We start from the raw sequence: 15592 nt of genomic DNA, 5'->3' as shown, positions 1-15592 counted from the left end.
GATCGGATTTAAAATTCTTAGAACCGAATGAAATGGCAGAAAGACCGATTCGACAAATATTTATTGGGCACCAGCCACCAGATGAACCAGGCACCAATTCTAGGCACAGGGAATATTATAGATCAGTGAGGGCTTAGGCCTGTGGGGTGGAGGGCTGGGGGCAGGGAAGGCTGGAGGTGAACCATAAATAAGCAATTGCTAACGTCCTCCTCCGCGATTAAACATTGATGTTGGTGTTGTATTATTTTGCAGGTAAAGATGAGCCCAGCAGCTACACATGTACAACTTGCAAACAGCCATTCACCAGTGCATGGTTTCTCTTGCAACACGCACAGAACACTCATGGATTAAGAATCTACTTAGAAAGCGAACACGGAAGTCCCCTGACCCCGCGGGTTGGTATCCCTTCAGGACTAGGTGCAGAATGTCCTTCCCAGCCACCTCTCCATGGGATTCATATTGCAGACAATAACCCCTTTAACCTGCTAAGAATACCAGGATCAGTATCGAGAGAGGCTTCCGGCCTGGCAGAAGGGCGCTTTCCACCCACTCCCCCCCTGTTTAGTCCACCACCGAGACATCACTTGGACCCCCACCGCATAGAGCGCCTGGGGGCGGAAGAGATGGCCCTGGCCACCCATCACCCGAGTGCCTTTGACAGGGTGCTGCGGTTGAATCCAATGGCTATGGAGCCTCCCGCCATGGATTTCTCTAGGAGACTTAGAGAGCTGGCAGGGAACACGTCTAGCCCACCGCTGTCCCCAGGCCGGCCCAGCCCTATGCAAAGGTTACTGCAACCATTCCAGCCAGGTAGCAAGCCACCCTTCCTGGCGACGCCCCCCCTCCCTCCTCTGCAATCCGCCCCTCCTCCCTCCCAGCCCCCGGTCAAGTCCAAGTCATGCGAGTTCTGCGGCAAGACGTTCAAATTTCAGAGCAACCTCGTGGTGCACCGGCGCAGCCACACGGGCGAGAAGCCCTACAAGTGCAACCTGTGCGACCACGCGTGCACGCAGGCCAGCAAGCTGAAGCGCCACATGAAGACGCACATGCACAAGTCATCCCCCATGACGGTCAAGTCCGACGACGGCCTCTCCACCGCCAGCTCCCCGGAACCCGGCACCAGCGACCTGGTGGGCAGCGCCAGCAGCGCGCTCAAGTCTGTGGTGGCCAAGTTCAAGAGCGAGAACGACCCCAACCTGATCCCGGAGAATGGGGACGAGGAGGAAGAGGAGGACGACGAGGAAGAGGAAGAAGAGGAGGAAGAGGAGGAGGAGGAGCTGACGGAGAGCGAGAGGGTGGACTACGGCTTCGGGCTGAGCCTGGAGGCGGCGCGCCACCACGAGAACAGCTCGCGGGGCGCGGTGGTGGGCGTGGGCGACGAGGGCCGCGCCCTGCCTGATGTCATGCAGGGCATGGTGCTCAGCTCCATGCAGCACTTCAGCGAGGCCTTCCACCAGGTCCTGGGCGAGAAACACAAGCGCGGCCACCTGGCCGAGGCCGAGGGCCACAGGGACACTTGCGACGAAGACTCGGTGGCCGGCGAGTCGGACCGCATAGACGATGGCACTGTTAACGGCCGCGGCTGCTCCCCGGGCGAGTCGGCCTCGGGGGGCCTGTCCAAAAAGCTGCTGCTGGGCAGCCCCAGCTCGCTGAGCCCCTTCTCCAAGCGCATCAAGCTCGAGAAGGAGTTCGACTTGCCCCCGGCCGCGATGCCCAACACGGAGAACGTGTACTCGCAGTGGCTCGCTGGCTACGCGGCCTCCAGGCAGCTCAAAGATCCCTTCCTTAGCTTCGGAGACTCCAGACAATCGCCTTTCGCCTCCTCGTCGGAGCACTCCTCGGAGAACGGGAGCTTGCGCTTCTCCACGCCGCCCGGGGAGCTGGACGGAGGGATCTCGGGGCGCAGCGGCACGGGAAGTGGAGGGAGCACGCCCCATATTAGTGGTCCGGGCCCGGGCAGGCCCAGCTCAAAAGAGGGCAGACGCAGCGACACTTGTGAGTACTGTGGGAAAGTCTTCAAGAACTGTAGCAATCTCACTGTCCACAGGAGAAGCCACACGGGCGAAAGGCCTTATAAATGCGAGCTGTGCAACTATGCCTGTGCCCAGAGTAGCAAGCTCACCAGGCACATGAAAACGCATGGCCAGGTGGGGAAGGACGTTTACAAATGTGAAATTTGTAAGATGCCTTTTAGCGTGTACAGTACCCTGGAGAAACACATGAAAAAATGGCACAGTGATCGAGTGTTGAATAATGATATAAAAACTGAATAGAGGTATATTAATACCCCTCCCTCACTCCCACCTGACACCTCCTTTTTTCACCACCCCCCTTCCCCATCGCCCTCCAGCCCCACTCCCTGTAGGATTTTTTTCTAGTCCCATGTGATTAAACAAACAAACAAACAGAAGTAACGGAAGCTAAGAATATGAGAGTGCTTGTCACCAGCACACCTGTTTTTTTTTTTTCTTTTTCTTTTTTTCTTTTTCTTTTTTTCCTTTGTTCTCACCGTTTGAATGCATGATCTGTATGGGGCAATACTATTGCATTTTACGCAAACTTTGAGCCTTTCTCTTGTGCAATAATTTACATGTTGTGTATGTTTTTTTTTTTTAAACTTAGACAGCATGTATGGTATGTTATGGCTATTTTAAATTGTCCCCGATTCGTTGCTGAGCAAACATGTTGCTGTTTCCAGTTCCGTTCTGAGAGAAAAAGAGAGAGAGAGAGAAAAAGACCATGCTGCATACATTCTGTAATACATATCATGTACAGTTTTATTTTATAACGTGAGGAGGAAAAACAGTCTTTGGGTTAACCCTCTAAAGACAGAATAGACAGCACTGAAAGAAAATCTCTATGAGCTAAATGTCTGTCTCTAGAGGGTTAAATGTATCAATTGGAGAGGAAAAAAAAAAGGCCTTGAATTGACAAATTTTAACAGAAAAACAAAACAAGTTTATTCTATCATTTGGTTTTAAAATATGAGTGCCTTGGATCTATTAAAACCACGTTGATGGTTCTTTCTACTTGTTATAAACTTGTAGCTTAATTCAGCATTGGGTGAGGTAAGAAATCTTAGGACCTAGCATATAATTCTATATTGTATTTCTCACAACAATGGCTACCTAAAAATATGACCCACTATGTCCTAGTTAATCATCATTTTCCCTTTAGTTTAATCTTATAAGCAAAACTGATTATACCAGTATAAACGCTATTTTGCTCCTGGTGAGAGCTTAAAAGAAATGGGCTGTTTTGCCCAAAGTTTTATTTTTTTTTTTAAATGATGATTAAATTGAATGTGCAACGTGCAAAAGCCCCGGAATACAATTAAATACATTAGTAAGGAATTCATTTTATGAAGATAACTTAAACAATGTCTGTTCAAAAAATTCTGGCACCAAAAGAAATAGATCCAGATCTACTTGGTTGTCAAAGGGACAATCAAATGATAAACTTTAAGACCTCGTAGACCATATTAAAAAGAAGAGACTGACAATAAGGTTTGACAGGAGGGTAACAGAGGAAGAAAATACGTGATCTTTTAGCACAACGTGGTACTATTTGCCATTTTAAACTAGAACAGGTGTATAAGCTAATATTGATACAATGATGATTAACTATGAATTCTTAAGACTTGTGTTTAAATGTGACATTCTTAAAAAAGAAGAGAAAGAATTTTAAGAGTAGCAGTATATATGTCTGTGCTCCCTAAAAGTTGTACTTCATTTCTTTTCCATACACTGTGTGCTATTTGTGTTAACATGGAAGAGGATTCATTGTTTTTATTTTATTTTTTTAATTTTTTCTTTTTTATTAAGCTAGCATCTGCCCCAGTTGGTGTTCAAATAGCACTTGACTCTGCCTGTAATATCTGTATCTTTTCTCTAATCAGAGATACAGAGGTTGAGTATAAAATAAACCTGCTCAGATAGGACAATTAAGTGCACTGTACAATTTTCCCAGTTTACAGGTCTATACTTAAGGGAAAAGTTGCAAGAATGCTGAAAAAAAAAAATTGAACACAATCTCATTGATGAGCATTTTTAAAAAAAAAAAACTAAAAAAAAAAAAAAACTTTGCCAGCCATTTACTTGACTAATGAGCTTACTTACTCGGACTCAACATTGCAAGCGCTGTGAATGGAAAACAGAATACACTTAACATAGAAATGAATGATTGCTTTCGCTTCTACAGTGCAAGGATTTTTTTGTACAAAACTTTTTTAAATATAAATGTTAAGAAAAAAATTTTTTTAAAAAACACTTCATTATGTTTAGGGGGGAACTGCATTTTAGGGTTCCATTGTCTTGGTGGTGTTACAAGACTTGTTATCCATTTAAAAATGGTAGTGGAAATTCTATGCCTTGGATACACACCGCTCTTCAGGTTGTAAAAAAAAAAAAACATACATTGGGGAAAGGTTTAAGATTATATAGTACTTAAATATAGGAAAATGCACACTCATGTTGATTCCTATGCTAAAACACATTTATGGTCTTTTTTCTGTATTTCTAGAATGGTATTTGAATTAAATGTTCATCTAGTGTTAGGCACTATAGTATTTATATTGAAGCTTGTATTTTTAATTGTTGCTTGTTCTCTTAAAAGGTATCAATGTACCTTTTTTGGTAGTGGAAAAAAAAAAAGACAGGCTGCCACAGTATATTTTTTTAATTTGGCAGGATAATATAGTGCAAATTATTTGTATGCTTCAAAAAAAAAAAAGAGAGACAAACAAAAAAGTGTGACATTGTACAGATGAGAAGCCATATAATGGCGGTTTGGGGGAGCCTGCTAGAATGTCACACGGATGGCTGTCATAGGGGTTGTACATATCCTTTTTCGTTCCTTTTTCCTGCTGCCATACTGTATGCAGTACTGCAAGCTAATAACGTTGGTTTGTTATGTAGTGTGCTTTTTGTCCCTTTCCTTCTATCACCCTACATTCCAGCATCTTACCTTCATATGCAGTAAAAGAAAGAAAGAAAAAAAAGGAAAAAAAAAAACAAAAACAATGTTTTGCAGTTTTTTTCATTGCCAAAAACTAAATGGTGCTTTATATTTAGATTGGAAAGAATTTCATATGCAAAGCATATTAAAGAGAAAGCCCGCTTTAGTCAATACTTTTTTGTAAATGGCAATGCAGAATATTTTGTTATTGGCCTTTTCTATTCCTGTAATGAAAGCTGTTTGTCGTAACTTGAAATTTTATCTTTTACTATGGGAGTCACTATTTATTATTGCTTATGTGCCCTGTTCAAAACAGAGGCACTTAATTTGATCTTTTATTTTTCTTTGTTTTTATTTTTTTTTTATTTGGATGACCAAAGGTCATTACAACCTGGCTTTTTATTGTATTTGTTTCTGGTCTTTGTTAAGTTCTATTGGAAAAACCACTGTCTGTGTTTTTTTGGCAGTTGTCTGCATTAACCTGTTCATACACCCATTTTGTCCCTTTATTGAAAAAAATAAAAAAAATTAAAGTACACAATGTAAGCTTCTTGTGTCCTCATTTGACACACTCTGTAAATTACTTTCAAGAAAATAACAGGTTTTAAGAGAAGGCCAGTCAGTCTTTTTCAGGATTGTTTCTATGGGCATTTTGATGCGTGCATTATACCCTAAAGGAACATAAAGTGCTTACTATATTAAAATAGACATATCTCAAAACATGGAAATAGTTTTTAGATTTTATAGTTCTAGAATAATTTTCAAGAAATGGAAAGTGTTTTCAGTCTGATGTTAAAAACTTTCCCTTCATGTCTTAACAATAATCCATCCAGATATAAATGAAAAATTGACTGGTAATAGCATCTTAAACTTTTATTTCCTTTGGATTTTTTGCTGTTCTTGTTGTCTGAAAGTTCTTTTCTATTCTCCCTCCCCTGCCCTATCTTAGAACATAATGTAAAAAAAGATTTTTTAAAAAGTTAGCTCTTTCATTTCCATATGAGTCTTTCTTCATACCAAAAATAACATCACCCTCCCCCCCCATAAATATCCAGAAACAAAGGCATCATGTTAACGAGAGAAAGAGAGAGAGAGAAGTAACCAGTAGTTCAGCCAGATGTGGCAAATCTGTGGAATCAGCCACTGATTTCCTGAGATATATGGTGGTTTGCCTTGTGATCCTGTGATCTTAGGGACCAGAGATGGGACAGATCTTTTAGAACTTTTTATAGTGTCTTCCTGACTGGTAGCAAATGAGAGGGGGGAATATGCTTCAGTGATCTTTTGCCCAACCAACAGATTTATGAAATGAAACATAGCCTTTGAAAAGCAAGTTAGGTCCATTATAAAAACGCCTCCTTAGAAATCTGTGTTGTCAGTTTTACAAATACTGCATGCTGCAGCATCTATTTGCTTTATTAAAACACATACTTCTGTGATACTGTCTCCCTGTTCCCAGTGTAGATGAATGGATACAACGTTGTTCTTCTTTTTGTAAAAACCAAAACAAAAGCCGTTCTGTTGTCTTCTTGTGGTAGCATTTTCGTTGCTCAGTTCTTATGCCCTGGTGCCTGTGAGGTGGCCTTTTCATGTAATGCCTTTTATCTGAGACAGGAATAGTTTTATCCTTCTAAAATACACAGAAAGTAGGTGTATTTTTTTTAAAGCCAGTTTGGGTGGGAAGCAGAGAGTGGAGGCAGAGAGGAATCCCGTGAGAGAAGATTTGGGGTTGGGTACAGGGGCTGGGTTCAGATGGATGTATCTCGCAGAACTTGATAATTGGCAGTGACCTGAGAGGAGATATTTGTGTTTTGAATTAGGTTACTTCACAACTGAATCCAGAATGCTATTCAAGATAGAAATATTCTCCAGTGCCATGCCAGTTTGCGATGTGGTGACTTCTGCTCCACCGTATTAAATGTCCATAAAACCACCGTGTGTCCCTATTACTCTTTTATTAGGAGCTATGAGTGCAGCTGTGCAAGTTTTATATACAGTGTTCATTTTAATTTTTCAATATATGATGCTCTTAGCATAATTAGGTTTTGCATCCTGACAGACAGAATTAATGGCAGATACTGTATACTTACTTGTATGTTCAAATTTCTTAAATCAAATGGGGAATGGGGAGGGGTGCAAACATGTGGTGATAAATCACAGATTATGTTTGATTTACATGGTCCCAAAGTTAAATAAATTTATCGGGAGACACGTTCTTCAGGGTACTCAGTCTCCTGGCTTATTGAAGCCCTCTTATAAAATATGATTTCTGAAGCTGAGTGAACAATACGAGCATGAAAATCTAGGCAATAAAAATATAAGTTATAACTGACATGTGTATCTGGAACCCCCGAATTAAAAATCTTAATGCAAAATAACAAAAAACATTTCCAACAGAGGATGAATTCGAGATTTTTTTAAAATGAGGAAATGCTGAGGATATTAACAGTTTTCAGAATTCTCAAGTTTATGCGACACCCCAGATGTGTTGATGCAATGTTCTTTACCCACCTGAACTCTTAACGCGTCAATGTTCCTTTTTATCTTCATTTTGAGAACAGCTTCATAATAAACAGGAGTACAGCAAATACTATTTCTCACAGATTTTAACTTAGAAACCCTCCCAGTGCGTGGGCTCTCCCCATCCTGAGACCATTTCCTATCTTCTCTTTGTTTAGGACCCTACAAAAGGACCGAAGCCAAATCATTGCAAAGGTGGCTAAGAAGTGGGGTGAACACTTGTTTCTTCATTTGTACCAGCCATGGCAGGAAGTGTGGAGTAGTTGAGTTTTTCCCAGGGCATTCTGTGCTAGAACTGTTTATTTAAATACCATTTTTTTGTGTGTAATAAGTCCATACTGTATACGTTCATGATGCTGGAAGTGAGGATTTGAAAGGCAGTGGCAGTGGGAGTTAGATATCGTTTCATTTGGAGAAATAAGGAAATGAGGAGGTTTATTCACAGACACTAAAAGTTTGTTCAAAGGTGCTGGGATATTTCAGCCTTTCCTGAAAAGGAGTTGAGGAGCCTCAGGCCCCATCCTGTCCTGCTTCGAACACTTCAGAGTGAGAGGGAGGAAATACGGTGTTTTCTTTCTTTCTTTCTTTCTTTCTTTCTTTCTTTCTTTCTACCTCTTTCCCCTGCTCCGCGCGTGCACACACTAACATGAGTTCTTAGGACTGTGTTGTAGTCGTGTTCTCTTCATTAAGATTCTGTTACTCCATCGTCCCTGGGCCTGGTGTGTTCAAGAATGTACCCATCCCATTCTCTTTTCTTTTTCAGACAACTTCCCATTTAAAAAAAAAAAAAAAAAAAGAGAGAAAGAAACGAAAGAAATGTGGGAATTTTGCCAGTGTGAGGATGGGATTGGCAGTGTTCTTTAAACCTGCTTGGAAAAATATTTTTTAAAAGACCGTTAACTTTTTAACAGGCACGAGGCACTTAGCAAATTTTCCTAAGTGTCTCCTAAGGCCCTGCTGCTTTCCCAATTAAAACTAAATGAACCCATGTTTAGAGCAACGGACATCAGAACACACAGCCAGATTTAGGATTCTGGACGTTTATTCCAGGACTGCTCTAGCTACAAATTGTAGACATGGGTTGTTGGGTGTGCACTTTTTCTTGCTGTCATCTTGTTATCCCATTAGCCCTCTGTTTCATTGAGTAAAACACATGGCCAGTGAATCAGCCTTTAGGGGGGATGGGTCTGTTTCTCTCTCTCTCTCTATTTCCCAGTGTCATCTGTGGTCATGGGAAGCGATTAATTCCTCCCTTCCAAAAGGGGAAAGGAGATCAGTACAGTTCACCTGGGTCATTTGTACTCAAGATCCTAAACTTGCCTGAACAACTCCAACGGTTGATCCAAATACTGTTTTTCCTTTCTGTAAAGTGGCAAAGACTACTTAAAGGGAGCATATATATTAGGTCCTTGTGATTCAGCAGAAAGGGCAAATTAAGCGATTTCCCCAATGTCTCTCCTCTAACGCAGGACACCCCCCCCCGCCCAAACCCATAGGGGGCTGTGCTTTGCAATAACGTAGAGCGTGGTACATGCCCAGGCCGTATTTTGTCTGTTAGAGCTTTCAATACTGGTAGCAGGTCTGACAAAGGGGTTCGATGGGGGTATCAGCCAGAGGGGCCTCCACGACAGTGGCAGGGCTGGACTGGGAACGGGGTTCCCCAGAGCCCACCTGGACACAGGAGGCCCCTCAGCCCTGGTCTCCACTGCGCAGGGGGCATTCGAGAGAGCAGCTGAGCTCCAGACCCTGGGCCTCCTGCGGCGCCAAGTCGGGGGAGAGGAGGCCCCAGGCCCCTGCTTCGGGTCGCCATGGCAACGAGCCCTGGAATGCCACAGTGGTAGCCCTCTTCCTCGGCACATCCGGACTCCCAGTTCTGCTGCTTCAAGTCAATGTAACACAGCAAAGGGAGGAACCCCGGAGGAGAATAACCACTCCCTTCTTCCCTTCACCATTGCCTTCCCCCTTTACCAAAAAGAAAAAAAAAAAAAAAAGAAAAGAAAAGAAAACTGCATGTTTGAAAGAAACTACAGGCAGTTTTTGGTGCAATTTGGGAGCAACTATTTTGGGTTCTGGTTTCCTCTTCAGGGATGTGTTCGCCTCTTGTAAATCGTTGGCTGCTTTGACGTTGAACTTGATGACATTTCATGTTTTCGTTGTGCTGCTTTTACATCAATTTTGAGTTTTTGTTTCTTTATAATTTTATTATTATTTTAAGGAAATGTCCCCCTTCCCTCCTCCCTCCCCTGTTCTCCTCAACCAAAGGACTGTTTCCTACTCAGTTTTCTCAGTCATAAGGGAAAGTGTTTCCTTCCAGGTGTGTCCCAAGTTTATTAGGACTACCATACGATTGGGATCGGGTAGCGGGTCTGGGTCCTCTGTGGGGAAGGCAGGGAGGGAGGCATGGGAAAGGTACTCAGGGGGCAGAGATTTGGGGGGAGGGGACAGAGTTTGAAATCATGTTTAAAGATGCCAGTGGCTCAACCTGTGGTTGATTTAAGTTATAATTTTAAAGAGCTAGTTAGAGAACAGAAAATCACTGGGCCAAGTCACACCTGTACTTTTTTTTTTTCCCCTTCCTCTGTCTCCAACCTCCTTCTAGGTTCTTCACACACCCCCATTCGGCGTAGTACCCAGAGAGCTCAAGATGTGTGGCAGTTTTCGGATGGAAGCTCGAGAGCCCTTAAGTTCTGAGAAAATTTGAAGTCCCCAGGGGCGGGGTGGACGCGTGCTGCCCAGCCGACATCTGCGTGGCCTGTCATCCTGCTAGTTTGTGATGTTTTCCGACAGTAGCCTCCAAGAAGCCGTTGTGCGAAGACAGAGTCCTGCAGAGTCCTTCCTGCCCAGGCCTGCAGTGCCATTTTATTTATATTTTTTAAAAAAAAGTAAAAGCAAAAAAACAGACCCACATTGGAACGGTGAATCAGTCCCATATAGAGGGCCCATGGACCATCGCTGTCCTGAGTGACGTCCTGGCCCTTTTGAAACCAGCCAACCTAATTACCTGTATTGTGGAATCGAGCATGAGTCCCCCAACCCCTTGTTTCTATACATTCTATGTTGTCTTTTAAAAAGTGTGCTTAACATTGACACAATAAATGTTGGAGCTTTAGGTGGTGTTTGCTTGTTCTTTAATTATTGATGCTTATAAGACAATGCAACTGCTTATGACTTTGTATTTCTGTACCCGTTTCCTGCAGACATCCATGGGGTGGGTAGGAGGAACAGACTTGAGGAATGGGTAGGAGGTGTAGGAGGGGAAGGAGGTTACTGCTTATCAGATGGCATAAATTTTCAAGGAGAATCAACATGCAAAACTTGGGAATAAATCATAGCAATATCATAATTAATGTAGTAGTAGTGCTGCTGTTTATTAATGCTGAAGTGTGGTTTTCCTAACTGTCTGACTTATAATTTGCATACCATTAAATAATGCATAATATGGCACGCTGAATTCTGTTTTTCAAATATATGCTTTTGGTGGCTACCATGCAGGATTTGAATTTGTCTTTTAATTTAGCTCAAGAAAGATAACGTCACTGGGTTAGTGGTAAATCCCAAAGAAGGTGATAAATGTCAGTAGCGGCTTATTAAATATTCCAATTTTAGGTTCCCAAACCTTTGGCAAATATATCTTAATACAGACAAACAAACACACGTAAAACTTCTTTATCACTTACATTAACTAACACCAGGAAATTTGGGGCAGATTTTGTAAGGGGGAAAATTGTAGAAGGAAAGAGGTTCACATCAGAACACACGATTATAATCGTGACGTCCATTGCTTGGAAATTAGTGACACGAATAAGTTAGGTCTACAAACAGGTGATAAAAATCCCTTCTGGTCCAGTTAATTTGCAAAGAACTTTTCTCAATTTGGTGTTTCCTATTGCCTGGAGAACCAGAAGAGAGCTAGAAACAATATAGTATATTAAAATAGGTTTATAAATAATAGAACTCAGACACCTGTGTATTATAGATTTACATATTGGCTGTGAACGTAAGTGAGGAAAATCTTACCCACTCACCACCCTCTGGCTAGATTGCCTAGCCTCATGAGAAGTTAGCAAGATAATTGGCATCTGGATTCTTTCCTGCTTATTCATCATAAATAATGACTTCTTACAGTACTCTATTGCCTTATACTTTATATAGTGCTTTCATGTACCTTATTTCATCTGATCCTCGTTGGGACAGACCTCACAACTTGCACTCTGTGGGTGAGAAGATCAAGGCCAGGACAATCAGGGAGGAGAGGAGGGAAGCCTGGTGTTCTGGTGTCTAGTCCAGAACTGATTTCACTGAACTCTATAACTTATCAAAGAGCGTGTCTCTCCCTGTGTTAGCACACAAGCCATAGATGTTCATGAACATACCCAAGTATGGCTTACACACACACACACACACACACACACATCAAGGATGTCCATAGGTAAGGGCACACAAAGTTGTCTCTTTCTACCAACAGCTGTGTGCACTGCAGGAGGGGCTGGGAACAAGGGTCCCTCCCTGCCATCTCTCCCTGGTGTCTTTTCCACGACAGATAAATAACCCTGATTGACTAGGTGGCCTTGATGAGTTTTTGAGAGTTCCTCCCACCTAGGTGAGATGGGACTTCCAGACAAGTGTCATTTCATGGAGCAACACTCTCCCTGCCCTATGCTCTGCCTTTGTGTTGCTGAAACCTGAGACCAATAGGGGTTCTGTGACAGCATCCTCCCTGAATGTGCTAAGCTCCTTGCTGATACCTAGAAAAAGTGACACCTTCAAAAGGGACACCCGACTGACACAGAACTATCAGGTGTTTTTTTGGACAACTAGGCCTTGGGAACTGCAGTTGGTGTTCACTACACTCTCATTTCTGGTCTATGTTTTTACCTCTGCCTCTTATTTCTTCTCAGAGTCAGAGAGCCACTGGGCAATTGCAAGTTTCTGGATAATTGTAAATAACTGGACCCATTGTAAATAAATGGATATTTCTGGGAGTGGGATTTTTGTTTTTTTGAGGGGGTGGGGGAGGAGTGAGGGAGTGGGTACAGGGTATCATTCCTTCCTCCCCCTTTTGGAAAAGCAAGATGCTTCACTAAAAAAAGAAAAGACTGTCTCTTTATCCCCTATCTTTTTTAGCTGAAAGAGAATAAGAGTTCATTTATGAGATTCATTATGAAATGACCGTGTTGTGCTAGTGCTAGAACTTTTGAAAACCCACACAGGATTGATGATTTGGGAAGACATCTCCCTGTGTGATATGTCAAGGTCGTGGTTATCTGTGAATGGTGGAAGCCGAAGAAAGGACTGACAAATCTGATCGGGGTCCTCACTGTGCCCTCTCCTGAGAGTGAAACTTCAAACTGCAGAGAGATTAATTGGTTGCCCAGCATGTACTGAGCACGGATTAGAGGACACAGTCTCGGGTGCTTGGGAGGGTGGGGACCAAATACGGGACATTGTGCTTACCCTCCCAAGCCTGGTCTATAAACATTAATTCTGTGGTCTGTCCAGACTGTCACACTAAACAAAAAGGTCTGGTTCGACTTCTGAGTCCGTGATGGCAAGACTTAGCTCCCACGACAGCACCCAGGCTTTTGAATACTGGCAGTGTTGGAGAAACAAATGATCGTATCAAAAACTGGTGGTAGTTCAAAGAAATTAAACTAAAGGTAGTTTAATTTAGGCAAGGAGAGCAAACGTGGTTTCTACTGAGGTCTCACTGAGTGCCCCAAACTTGGGCAGAATGTTTCCTGGGCACTTTTGCTTAGAGTTTTCAATAATATTTGTATCAGAGTCAAGTCTTGCAAAAGGTGAGGGATGTCTTTCAAGTTTTGTGTGCACTGACATGATTTTCCTTTTTTTGAGGCCTGGTTGAGATTAGTATTGAAGAAGATGATTATTAACATTAACATACTTTTCCTCTGTGTTAATGTTTATTCTATCAAGAACTCTTATTTTACAAATCAATGTCTCTAGGAAGTAGTGGTAGAGAGGATCAGAACTGAAGTATTTTGTAGGCTGTTGTTTCTCTTTTCCCATGCCATACAGCTATGGCTTCTTTCGGGATATAGCGTGAGGAAACAGATTTGACGAATTTGCATACTGGCTGTAAAGTCAATATGAGGTTCAACTGGAAGTTACAAGCCCACCTTCCTTCTCCAGGGATCCATCCTGTCTGAGTTCCTAACCAACAGGGAAACAATAATGCTATTTCTTTTCTCAGAGTCTCTAGCAGAGACCGTACTCTTCAGTTCGCACTTACATTAAGATGACGAACTTCACACATTCCAGAAAAATCCAGAAACATAATTGTTTTCCTTCCTGTCTTGCTGTAATTAAGATACTTTCTTGTCAAATCACATTACCTTTCTCCTGATTTTTATTTTTAAAAAATGCTCCCAGAAAATACCTAAGGTTTATAGAACACTTTTATACACATGGTAGAATCAATTTTCCTAGAGATTCTAGAAAGGTAAGCCAACAGACTAAAGCTGAAAGGAACCACTGCAATCATTCATTTTACAGATCAGAGCAAGAGAGTCCCAAAGATTAAATGATGGCTCTAAGATCACACAGCTTGGGGAAAAATAATAATAAATAATAATAAATTAAAAAAAAAAAAAAACCGAGAGCCAAGCTCCAAACCACACAGTAGCTGAGTCAGAATTGGAACTCAAGTCTCCAGCACCTTTGGAAAGGAATTCAAGCGGCCAGTCTCTCCCTTGTGACCTACTAAATTCAGAAGCAAGAGTGGCAGAAAAGTGTGCATTACAGAAGGTTTTAAGAATAAAATTGAAAGCTCGTTTTGGTGCCAGTCCTAGTGGGGAGCATGTGAGCATGTCCCATATTTCAAGGGTTTCTAAGCAGCATCCCGATGGCAGAGAACATCTAGGTCACTACCTGGAAGCCTTCCTTCTTCATTTCACCCCTCCGATGGTAGAAATAAACTTAGGGACCAAGAATTGCTGCAAGACAGCTTTTAAAGTTAAAAGGGCATAAAAAAGAGCTACTCATCAAACCAAATTCATCTCAAATGACTTAAATAGATTTCACAATCTGTTCCATTCTCTAGACAGGATTTAAGAGAAACACCCACTTAATTTGAATTTCAAGTCCGCATCACATCCTGTTAGAGAATCCAACTAGCCAATAGCATGACCTGAATCTTGTTACTGGGGATATTTAATTTTGAGTTCAAAGGTGGTGAAATAGCAATGACCTACAAGGAGGGTTGACCGAGATGGTTTACAACTCTGGGTTGTGAGGACTGATCACCTTCCTATGCTATTGAGGCCATACGTTCTTTTTCCGTAAAGATGAAATCTTAACTCCCCCCTTTGATCAGGGGCTCCTGACTCTGTTAGAGATGTACAAGTCCTGCCTCACCCTTTTATTAGATCTGCCATGTTCAGCTCTTCTGCCGCCATTTCTTTTCTTGCCAGCCACCCTTTGATTCATGTTCACTCCTTTGAATGGACATGGGTTGACTTTGAATGTTTCTGGGCCTGATCGGGCTGCAGTCGTGTGCAGCAGCTGTTTAGAGCCCGCACGGACAAAGTCACCTCTGAAACAGGAGCAGGATGGCGGGAGGTCTCACAGAGCAACAGCAAATCAAATATCCCTGTTGAGGATGGTCTGAGATGAAGTAATTTGCCTGGTTTTGTTTCCCCCTGGTGATAGTTCCCTGGATTTCCTGAAATGGCGCTGCCAACAGGCAACTTCTGCTGACTTCACCGTCCCTTTCTGCGCCTGTGTCTTGGCTGACTTTTTCTCTCTCCTCAGACACATAGAAAGCCTGCTGAGACGACCGAGGCAATTAGCTTCCACTGGGCTCTAAGATTTGCAGAGTTGCTCTGCCCTATTTCAGAGTGCCCGATTTTTCACCTGTTGCTTACCTCACCACATGAAGGGGAAAAACCAAAATGCAAATACTCCTTCTCAGAAATTCACTCAAAGCTCAGAACTCTGAACATGAGAGATTTCCCTTTACAGCGATCCCCTTTGTGTGGATTTGCCTGTAGCCACTACGCCTTATTTGTGGAGTTCTTTTTATTTTTTAGCTTCTTTGAGAGTACATTTTCTTCTCCCTCTGATGGGATGATATACTGAGGATGGACTCCTGGGGGTT

At 42.5% G+C, this 15592-nt stretch overlaps 1 protein-coding gene across 8 annotated transcripts in view; it reads left to right on the top strand.

Moving 5' to 3' along the window:
- Window positions 1-10585, top strand: part of BCL11A (BAF chromatin remodeling complex subunit BCL11A) — a 100136-nt gene extending 89551 nt beyond the window's left edge. For 3 of the 8 annotated variants that reach the window (XM_030310658.1, XM_030310655.1, XM_032592647.1), the window contains one exon: window positions 253-5502. In XM_030310658.1, coding sequence (XP_030166518.1) covers window positions 253-2273 — 2021 coding nt within the window. In that variant the 3' untranslated portion in view covers window positions 2274-5502. Of the gene's footprint in view, window positions 1-252; window positions 5503-10075 lie in introns of those variants that run through there. The other 5 variants (XM_030310659.1, XM_030310657.1, XM_030310660.1 and 2 more) reach the window with 4 other exon arrangements.
- Window positions 10586-15592: the final 5007 nt, after the last annotated feature.

Source organism: Lynx canadensis, chromosome A3 (genome assembly GCF_007474595.2).
Source record: "Lynx canadensis isolate LIC74 chromosome A3, mLynCan4.pri.v2, whole genome shotgun sequence".
In the NCBI taxonomy this organism is placed as follows: Eukaryota; Metazoa; Chordata; class Mammalia; order Carnivora; family Felidae; genus Lynx; species Lynx canadensis.
This window is presented reverse-complemented; position numbering and strand designations above follow the sequence as displayed.